This window comes from Caretta caretta, chromosome 1 (assembly GCF_965140235.1).
Source record: "Caretta caretta isolate rCarCar2 chromosome 1, rCarCar1.hap1, whole genome shotgun sequence".
In the NCBI taxonomy this organism is placed as follows: Eukaryota; Metazoa; Chordata; order Testudines; family Cheloniidae; genus Caretta; species Caretta caretta.
Window position 1 is genome coordinate 247899559 of NC_134206.1, and position 11288 is coordinate 247910846.

The window sequence follows — 11288 nt, forward strand, 5'->3', positions numbered from 1 at the left end:
ACTGCTGCATTCATGTCCTACTCTAAGTTCACCATCCACAACCTAACAGATTTAAGAAAAAGTGAATGATACGACTACCCATCTTTGAGTGACTTGTTTTTCTCATATCATAAACAAGTTTACATGTACTTCTCCACATCATACCAGTTGTGGCTGGACCTGTCATTATGCACTATGATTAATGCTGTGTACTACAGAAAATTGTTTTACATTGGCCCAGTACAATTAAATGTACCTTAATATTAAAAGCCACAAAATAACAAATATTAGACTCCATCATGATTACACAATAGGAAAAAGGTTTTTCAACCCCCATCCCCTTAGAAAACTGGGATGGTACAGATGTAACTGAGTGTACTACTGAACACGAGAAAATCTTGGCTCATGTTACAGACCACAAGATGTTGAAACTTGGAGCCGAGTGTAAGAAGTATGTGGCGCTAAGAAGGCAGAGAGGACAATATCTTGTATGATGTTAAGTTCTGTTTGTCCTGGGAACGAAGAGGGGGATATATTGAGCAGAATCTCAAAAGAACTGAAAATATGTTCCAAAATTAAGCAACTAATTTCTTCACTCTCATTTTTGTCCTTGACTTTTATAAATTAAAAAAATCCTGCCAACCCTTTCCACTACTTCCCACCCCCCTCTACCCTAACCCTTCTTTCTGCTACTCTTTTTCTATTAAATTTGCTTTCAAATCATGCTCTTTTCTTCAGTCTTTCCAATTTGTTTTTGGAGAAGCTGTCTGACAAGGTTCGTTCTCTCTCAAGAAGCCCCTTGTGAGATTTTACTTCCTCCCTCTGTTCAAGTGTTGACATTGCTCCCTCTGGAGCTTGTCAACAATACTCTTTCAGTCAACTAAAGGGAAGCTAAGGAGTGCAATATAAGACTTTGTCTATACTGCATTTTCATCATTAAAACTTGTCGCTCAGGGGTGTGAAAAAGACATACGCCCAACAACAAAAGTTTTAAGGACGAAAAGCATCAGTGTGGACAGAGCTTCGCTGGCAGGAGCTGCTCTCCTGTTGACGAAGCTACTGCCCCTTGTTCAGGGTGGTTTTATTTTGTCACTGGGAGAGCTCTCTCCCAGTGATAAAGAGCGGCTACACACTTACATTGGAAGATGCACAGTGTAGCCATAGCCTAAAGTAGCAGGATAAAGGTAACTCTCAAACCTGCCAACATTGGCTGTTTTCCCCAGGGTAGACCATCATGCCGGGGAGGGGGGGAGGAATCTAACTTGGTTTAAACCAGGTGGATCAACATGTATGACAAGGTTCTGGTGGCTGGAACTGTTCTTCTAACTGGTTTAGAAGTTTAAATATACCAGTCAGAAGAACAGTTCCAGCCACCAGTGCTTTAGAATAATTTTTTTGTGTTAGATTTGCATCACATCGAGACAGCCTTAGCAAGCAAGATCCAAGTTCTTGCTCGCTCTAAGACCTAATATTATGCTCCAATCAATTGTAGTCAACTGGTGGAAGCAGTGTTCCACACAAGTCAGTGAACTTGTTTTAGTCTGGTCTTCTGTCCTCACTAGCACTGTCTTAATTCAATCCAAGGCCCTCTTTGTACCCATACCCATCATGGGGGAGGAAGCATAGCTATTAGCTGCACTCCACAGCAGCCTGAGCCACCTTTGTTCACTAACCAAGAATCCCACACCAGCCATGCCCACCAGTTGAATGCCACCTAGAAATATTGCCCATCTCCAACCTTCCCATTACACTATTCTCAGTCAGTGAGCCAACTCTGGTTTGCTGGCTGAGAGTTCCAGTTTCACAAACTACCTGCTGATCTGTCTTACAGCTGGTAAACTAGATGGTTTGCCAAATGAGGATACAAACTTCAGCATTTTTAGAGGGGAATAACATGGGTGATGTTCCAGGCCAGCCTGGAGACTATGTCCGTCTCAGCCATCGAAGTACAGAAGCTTTGATAAGTATAGATCAAAAGATTATTACAAAATGTTTGCACCAGTACTTCCATCCATCCAGTGATTAAGGCTAGAATAACAGACTCAACAACATTACCTAAATCAAAAAGAAAAGGAGTACTTGTGGCACCTTAGAGACTAACCAATTACCTGTCATTACCTAAATCGTTTACTAAAGGAACAGGAGTACTTCTGTGTGGACACAAGGTTTATTTCAAGGGAGAGGGGGAAAGTTACCTAGCCCTGTAAAAGCTGTATATGCCCTGCCAGAAAGCTAACCCCCCATTCACTTCTTTTGAAGAGTCATATTTATTTCCCTATGTATGCCTTCCACTTCCCCATTCTGTTTGGGTTCCCTTCTGCCCAGGGAGAATCACTTCTACATTACTGCACATAGGACCATCTCCAACAGAACAGTAGTGACCTTATTCCATGGGGCCTTCCTGTAATGGAATTTTAAGAATTTGAGTGGGTAAGGCGGGAGGGAGAGATCACACAGAATTCTTACCATCCTACAATCTCCAGCAAATGCATATCTGAAGCCAATAGACACTATTCATTTTCAAAAAGAAAAGGGAAATGATTAGCCATAGACAGCCAAGGAACAAGGGTGCAAAGAAGTAAAAATTTGCTGTTGCTTCTTATCCAATGGCCTATACCAGGGATCGGCAACCTATGGCACGTGAGCCAATTTTTAATGGCACGCTGCTGTCCTCCCCCTCCCCCCAGTATGCTGGGATCCTGCCCCTCCTTCTCTCCCTCCCTGAGGCTGACAGCCCTTGCTACAGAGGTGGAGGTAAAAGCCGAGCCACAGCACGCTCTCTGCTCCAGGGACCTTGGGGAAGGTGGTGGAATCAGGGCATATCCCCTCCAGCCCCCTGCCGTGAGCCGCTCAGGGCAGGGGGCTGGGAGCACCCCCACAACCCCAGCCCACACCCCCAGCCCTTTGCCCTGACTCCTGCACCCCCCCACACCCTGACTCTTGCTCCCCCCACATCCCCACTCCCACTCTGAGCACCAAACAGGAGCTCCTGCACACACACACCCCCCATTCCCACCTGCACCCCTCGCATCAAATGGGAGCTGCCCAGGTAAGCACTCCACACTCAAACCTCCTGCCCCAACCCTGATCCCCCTCCCTCATTCTAGCTCCTGGCCAGACCCTGCACCCCAACCTGCTCCTTCACCCCCAGCCCTGTTCTCAGCACACTCCCACCCTCATCTCAGTGCAGAGATAGGGAGAGAATAGCGAGAACCAGGGAGAAGGTAGGTGCCTACTCTACGTTGACAGGGCCGGCACTACGTTGACTGGGGCCGGCAGCTGGGACCCTGGCTGGCAGGAGCCGGCAGACAGAACCCCAGACCAACAGCGGGCTGAGCCACTCAGCCCACTTGCAGTCTGAGGTGCCAGCCACCGGCCCCACTCAGCCCACTGCTGGTCTTGGGTTCTGGCTGCCTACCCGGGGTTCTGGCTGCCTGCCCCTTACCAGTTGGGGTTGCGGCCGCAGGCCCCGCTCAGCCCGCTGCCGGCCTAGGTGAACGGAACCCCAGGCCAGCAACGGACTGAGCAGGCCGGCGGCGTAAGATCAGCATTTTAATTTAATTTTAAATGAAGCTTCTTAACATTTTGAAAACCTTGTTTACATACAACAATAGTTTAGTTATATAATATATAGACTTATAGAGACACTCTAAAAAACGTTAAAATGTATTATTGGCACGCGAAACCTTAAATTAAAGTGAATAAAGGAAGACTCGGCACACCACTTCTAAAAGGTTGCCGACCCCTGGCCTATACAATAAAGCACAACTCCTCCATCTCCAGTAAAAATTAGGTAGTCGAAATAGAAGACTGCAGTTGCTGAACATAACAATGTTAAGCATAAAGGAAACACTAAGGAAGGCTTAAAAAATGTACTTGCCAATGGGAAGCTTTCACGGGCAAACACAGAGGCCTAAGCCCTCAACTTCTGCAGAATTTAAGCTTTCATTTTAAACAATGACTATTTCTGATCTTTACAGTTAGACCAATAACATTCCAAATACTAACTGAACATAAGCCAATGTAGTGTTGTCTTTCCAAGTACGCAGAGAGGTGGCTCTAGTGCTGCTACACTTCAGCTAAACAGCAATGACATAATTGGCCTATGGCTCCTTCTCACTTGTAAGCAGAAAATGAAAGTGTGTAGTTTAAGATATATTGAACACCTAATAGCCAGCCCAGGGGATGATGTAAAAGAGAACAGCACATCCAAAGTACAGAATCTTTAAAACCGACAGGGCCATGAGTGGAGAAAAGCCTGAGCTTCTCAGCAAGGTTTTGTTTCTGTACCTCACTGGTGAAGCCCGCCCCGACACTTGTCTTTCATGATATGTAGTTTTCTGTCAGGGCATGAAAACATTTACCAATCAGTTATTAACATGGTAGAAGACTGAGCTCCTTACATGAAAAGAAAGGGCATGACTGCAACATTGGAGGTAATGTGCATAATTAAGATTAGAACAGCAGCAAACTGGAACAAAGGATGGTTTTGTTTTGGGTAACTGGAAGAATTTCAAAAGTGCTGATGGGAGTCACCAGGACTGAGATGAAGGGGGAAAATGGAACAGTACTCAGTTTTCTGAGTGCACAGCCAGTAAAAAGCATTCTCCCATACAGAGTAGAAATCTCTGCTACAGCAATATGAAGTTTACGTGATTCTGGTAAGATTCTTGAGGACTACACTATGCTAGTGGTGGGAAAGCAATGGACAGTAGCAGACAAATGCCTGATAAGCGGAAGGAAGAGGACCAAAGAGGCAGAATGTGCTTCCGGAGAGAGGAGAAGAAAAATTCCTCACAACAATCTGGTGGACACCCCTAATAGGTAGGGGAGAAAGAAGGAATCACTACATCTATTAAGTCAAGTCTTTCTATCACTAGCTAGTATGCTCTATCAGAAGCACTCAACATAAAAAAATAAAGGTAGCTTCAAATTGAGGTGGAAAGGAAGAATAAACAGCTTTCAATCAGCAGCAAAACAAAAAACAGGTCTTCCCCCATTTTAGTTACTTTCCATTTCAAGATTGCTCCTAAATGTTGGAGATTGCTAAAGCATCTTGTAGCATCAATGTATATCTGACATTCTTCACAGGTGTTCAAACAGTGGTCCATGGAGAGCTCTCTATTCACACAGTGCTGGCTCCTTTCAACAGCTTTTGCAGATACCCTGGATATTCACTGAAAAGAAGAACCTGGAGGCCTACAAAAGCTACTAGAAACAAAGAAATCAAACCAACCTTACTATTTCTAGTTAAGAGGAGATAATTATCAAGACAATTACCTTTTTCAGAAAAATTAAAAACACTTATTGCCTGTAATACAATAAAGATACATGTAAAATTAGGGAAGTATTTACTGTAAGCAATTGTCAGGAGGAAAGCTGGCCTGCAAGACACTAAGATGCAGGTCCATGCTATGAGTTTGAGAAACTGCTAGAATCATCTCTACCATCTTGGCAGAGAGCATATCTACCTCCCACAGCATCTTGAAGATTTGTCAAGGCAAAATTCCCTCTCCCACCTCCAATGTGTGCAATTCCCAATCCTCAATGGTACTGCAACAGCCTGCAGGCAGAGTTCATCCCCTGAAGCGCACAGAAAGGCCTTACAGTAACCGCACAGATGTTTATTACCCTTCTCCTGGATCTAAGGAGACATGCCCGGTAGATAAGCATTACCCCCGCTATACTGTTGGGGGCCCCAACCCTCAGGAAAGGAGCGTGACCAGCCCAACGCCGTAGAGACAGTCCTGGTAAGTCAGGAGAGCCCAGCACCGAGCTAGCTCTCAGCTCCCTGTGCAGGACTTACAGCCACTACCGGGGGGGCACGGACGCCTCCCCACCCGCGCGCGTGCCCCCGGCTGCAAACAGCTCCCAGCCCCGCTCGGTCCTCGCCGCCTCCCACAGCGCGGTCACCCCTGCAAGCGCCCAGCCTGGCCCCGGGCAACGTGGGGCTCGAGGAGGCCTATTCTCTCTCTCTCACACACACACACACACGCGCCACTACACCCAAGCGCACAGTCAGTGCGCTGCCCCCCTCCAGGGCCCCGCCCGACTCTTACCTTAGCCACATAGTCCTTCACCTCATCCAGGTCTCCATTTTTGAGGGCCCACATAAACTCCTTGTCAGACATCGCGGCCGCCGGACAGAGACGCGGGAGCGGCGAGGGCCCAGCACCCACACGGAGAGGGGCAGGTGGGGCAGCGCGGCTCAGGGCGCGGGGAGGGAGCCTTCTCTGGCCGGCTCTCGCTCTGCCAAGGGAGGGGACCCAGGCGGGCGGCAGTTAGGGCGGTTATAACACAACGTTCCAGGCCTGCAGCTCTCGCTCTGCGCCGGGAACAGAGACGGGGGAGGGGAATCCGCCTAACGGAAGGGAAAAGCGGTTTTACACGCAGCCTTTCTGCTTCCGGTTTTCATTCGGTCAGCCCGCGCCCGGCCCCTTCCATCCAAGCAGAGAAAGGCCACTAAACTACGCATGCGCCTCCGGGCGACTCTCGCTTGTCTCACTGAGCATGCGCCTCCGGAGGCCGAGGGGAGGAGCGCTTGCCGCCCGGCTGTGCCTGGCTCAAGGGCTCTTAAGCGCCGGTCTCCTGCGGGCACCCCGCCTCGGTGCTTGCTCCCTTGTAACTCTACCTCGGCCCCTGCCCTGATTTTTTTTTTTTTTTAATAAAGAAGGATGCTAATCTCTTTTGTCATTGCTAGAAAACCCGGACTTATAGGCCCGATTTCCCTAAAGAGACTCTGTAGGCAACTGAAGTTCGTAAAATCCAAGTAGCAGCAAATGAAACCCAATTCGCTCTTTTCTAGGCTGCCCCTGGTATCTGGAACAGACTCCAAACACCTGCTCAACCAAGCCACTGTCCTAAACCTCATCCAAGGGGCTCCTAGATACTTGGCACAAAACCTACAAAAGTGAACCATTTGAAATGTAAACTAAAATAAAGTGGCTAAAATCGTGCACAGAGTGACACCATCATATTTACATCCTCGTTCAGCTTCCCCTCCTCCCCCAATTTCTTTTGTCCCTCAATTGTTGCTTCCAGTCTAAAACTTAGGGCAGGATCCTGCAAGTGGACCCACGTGGCTTAGGGTTCTGCCCATGACAGAGTGTGTGGGACAGCCCAGATCTACAGAATCTGACTCATAGATTTTGAACTCTTTATAGACTGGGATGATGTCTACCGGTTATAGAAACTACCTTCCACACCATTGAACACAATGTAAGTGCTTGTGGTTTAGAAATGATGTGATAAATTGTCACTTTGTAAATGTAACTGATTTTTGAAACCAAGTACTGTAGTTTATATTTATGAGGTGGTGTTTGAGGCAGTCCCTACCTCTTATCAGTCATCCCTTTCTAGCCCGATATGGCAAACAGTGCCATATGGAGATTGCACTTTTGAAACCAGAAATATTTCAAGTGCACCTTCTCCAACTATCGCGTGGAAAAGTGTAGATATTTTAAAACAGCAACTTTGTTATAAAATGGGCAAAAAAAGAGAAAATCCATGCAAAAGACAGAGAATTGGAAGCTCTGCTTCGTTTGCATGAGATGATGAGACAGACACAACAGTTTACTTACACTCATGTACTTCAGGTAGATAAGAATTGGGGAGCACTGATTAGTGGGACTGTAGCAGGTTGACTATGTGGAAGAAGCATGGGAAATGCTCATATATCCCCCATGAGACTGGAGGAGGCAACAGAAAGGTGCTGAGGCCAGACATCAGAAGGTTGGTAAGTCGCTGTGCCAAGAGTTAACGCTGCTCTGCCTCCAGCTCCATTACTTCTGATGAGATTAAATTCATCCTTGTGCTATGTCTCCCACTCACACCCTTTTTTGAGGGCTTCCGTGGTTACTTAAGTGGTACAAAGGCCTCTGCACAAGAGTGAATTTCACTTTTGTTAAATATAAATATCTAGCTTAAATAACTTTTTTTCTTTATATTGTCATGAGCTGGGTGGAGCCTTGTTATGAGTTGAGTGAAAATTCCCACCTAAGACAAAAGGAGTTTGTGAACCTGCCCAGGAGCATTGGCTGAGTATTATTTTGGGTAGGAAGGAGGTATGTGGGGTGGGAAGGAAGGCAGAACAGAATAACTGAGAGAGAGAGAGAGAGAGAGACTGACTACCTAAAGACAGGTTTCAGAGTAACAGCCGTGTTAGTCTGTATTCGCAAAAAGAAAAGGAGTACTTGTGGCACCTTAGAGACTAACCAATTTATTTGAGCATGAGCTTTCGTGAGCTACAGCTCACTGCATCCGATGAAGTGAGCTGTAGCTCACGAAAGCTCATGCTCAAATAAATTGGTTAGTCTCTAAGGTGCCACAAGTACTCCTTTTCTTTTTGTGACTACCTAAAGGAGCCCCTTAAAGCACAATGGTTGAACCTGGAAGAAACCTGGGGAGAGGTTTTTGGTTCGGGGTGCAGGCTGAAAAGGGTGCTTTTGGTGCTCTAAGCAACTGAAACTGTTTCCTCCTGTTTGATTCCTTCAGAGACAGGACTTTGTACATTCTTTGTAAATAAAAGTATATCAAAAAAATACCAGATTCCATCAATTTCTGCTTCCAACCAGAACACCCCAAGGGCCCTGAAATGATGACTAGCTGCTCAGGTCAAAAAAGGGCAATAATATGTTTCAACAAATAAATAAATCATAAAGGTAGGAAGGAATAAAATAAGCACAATAAATTATTCAAATTTTCTAGAATCAAAGATTATCCAACTGTTTTAATTATCCAATTAAAAAAAAACAAGCAGGAGGCACAGGCACTTATTTGTACCCCTCCATGCTTTATTTTAAAAGCCCTGTTTGCTCAAGGGAGAACTACATCTGTTTGGTCAAGGAAGAAACCTACCATATACTACCTAGAGCCATAGCACCATAGAATTCATTAAAGACAATAGTTATATAAGAGGTAATAAGCAAACATAAATGCAAAATACAATCTCATGTAAAATCCTTTTCTCAAGAGAGAGAAATCAAACCATCTCAGGAAATAATACACTAAACTCTTAACACCACTCTAAATTCAGTACGGTTATTAAAATGTTACCGGAGTTCTAGGAGTGACAGGTGTGAAAACTGGGGAACATAATTATTTTCGTTCGGTAGTTTGCTACGTTTCTAACGGATTTGATACACTTTGTCCCCCATTAAAATCACTGGAGAGGAAATGCGGAAGTATTCTCTGCACTTTGTGCATCAAGCAATTGTTTTACCTCATCATGGTCAGAACAAAGACTTTTTTTCTCCCACCAATTTGAACCCATAATTTATCAGCATAGAAAATGGAAATAAATCCTTTCTTCAGCTGCATGAATCTTTGATGACATGATTGAATAGAGTTTGTTGCTGTTGGAAATAAATTTATTCTTATCCTTTGGAAATTCACTCCCCTCATCTAAATCATTTTAGAAATAAACTCATAGGGTCCAATTTTGCTTGGCCCTAATATAATATGCATAGAGAGAGGGAAGGAGGGGGTATACAATGTTCTCCTCTCCTCACTTTTCTGAGAGCAGAATTGCATTTGGAGGGTCAAGAACTGTTCACTCTATTCCCACAAGGGTGGCTGGCACAACAAAGGGGACCAGAATGAGATGAGGCCATGGCCCCACCCTCTCTGCACTGGCCCATGAATCCCTAAGTAAGGGGCTGCACCCTATAAAGAAGTGTAAGAGTAGTTGTGCTCCCCTCCTACAGCAGAGAAGAATGGTATTCTGCTTCCTTGAAATAGAAACGAATACGTCCATGTGCATCCCTGGGCTTGTGCTGCTTCTCACTGCCTGTAATCCTTGGCAATGCCTAATGCCCCATAACATATCACTTAGTGAAGCAGTTACTAAATAAGAGCCTGATTCTGCAAATTCAGTGTATGAATACTCACATAATTAGTCTCAGTAAGATCAATGAGACTACTCACGTGAGTAAGCGTTTGCAGGATCAAACCCTAAATCAGTATGGTGGGCTTACCCACCGTCTCATGAAACAAGTATTCTTGCAGTCTTGGATTCTCTTCTGTATCAATATCATTTGTAGATGCCAATATGCTTGATAGACTGCTTTGACTATTTCAGGTTTACAAAAGCACAGGTCCAAATCGTCTTCTCCATCTCTGTGGGTAGAAAGTGCTAAAACCTCTTAGGCCTTCACCCAAGGAGTCTGGAAGAGGAAGTCCTGCTTCTTTGACATAATTTTCCATTTCTCCAACACCTCATGGAAGCCCCTCCAAGGAGTTCGGAATCTGTACATGGAAGGTTTGGGGAACCAAAGCTCCAAATTAAAATTAGTAATGACAGAGCAGTATTAACTTTTGTGCCTCGCCTCCCTGTGCTGTGGAAACCACAATGGGATGAGGGAACTTCCAGGTACAGCAGCCAGTGTGGGCGTTCCTGGATGAAGTCTTTGGAGGAGATAAGGTTTTCTAAGAACCAATGTGGCACAGGGCCTCTGTGTGAATGGCTCTTTCTTCCAGTGGATTCCTTCAGACTTTCATTTTTGGGGAAGGTTGCACCAAGGAAACTCCTGTACTACAAATTCCAGTAAAAGAATACATATAGGGAATTATATATTCTCCATGAGTTTATCTATCTTGGAAAAATGAAGAAATCACTTGACCCTGGAATGAGTTAAACAAGCATTATTCAGGATGTATAAGACTTTGTCTGTATTGGGAATTTACCCAGGTTTCAGTGATCAGTGGCCAGGCACTGGCGTAATTGCATCAATGCAAACCACATGTGTAAACAAAGTTGTGACTTGCACCAATGAAGCTTACCCCTGCTCAAAACCCAGATGAGCTCAACTATTACAAATTGTGCACTAAGGGTTTGCATCAGTGCATCTATATTGCTAACTATTTACTGACTGGTAGAATCAAGGCAAATACCTAAGGTAGATAAAACCTAAGTATTTAAAATCTGAGGCTTAGTCCACTGAGCTACCTCTCTGAAATGGAAAAGGGAAGAAAGTACAATACAGTTGTTGTTATTAAAGTTAAATATCAAGTAGCCTCAGGCTTGCATCAGAGAGATAGAGGTCTGATCGTAAAGTGTGTGATTGTTCAGTGTAGTTGAAAGTAACACTTAGAAGAATTTAGCTCATAGTTTTGCTGATAATGAATGAGTTGGAATAGAATGCAGCTCTCTTTTTTCACAACTCTGTTGGCTTTGCCATTCTGACTATGGTGAAATCCTTTGCCAGTAAGCAAATAAGACTTGGACACATAGGGAATGTAACAAGATGATACACATGTGTAAAGTAACAAGATGATATTTTCACAATAAGTCTTTTCACCATCACCACACT

General features: G+C 44.9%; 1 protein-coding gene across 1 annotated transcript in view; it reads right to left on the reverse strand.

The window, feature by feature from the left end:
* The window catches only part of MTPN (myotrophin), a 55699-nt gene extending 49255 nt beyond the window's left edge, over window positions 1–6444 (reverse strand). Inside the window, exon 1 of the mRNA XM_048830290.2 lies at window positions 6039–6444. Within this exon, the coding sequence (XP_048686247.1) occupies window positions 6039–6110 (72 nt within the window). The 5' untranslated portion in view covers window positions 6111–6444. The remainder of the gene's footprint in view (window positions 1–6038) is intronic.
* Window positions 6445–11288: the final 4844 nt, after the last annotated feature.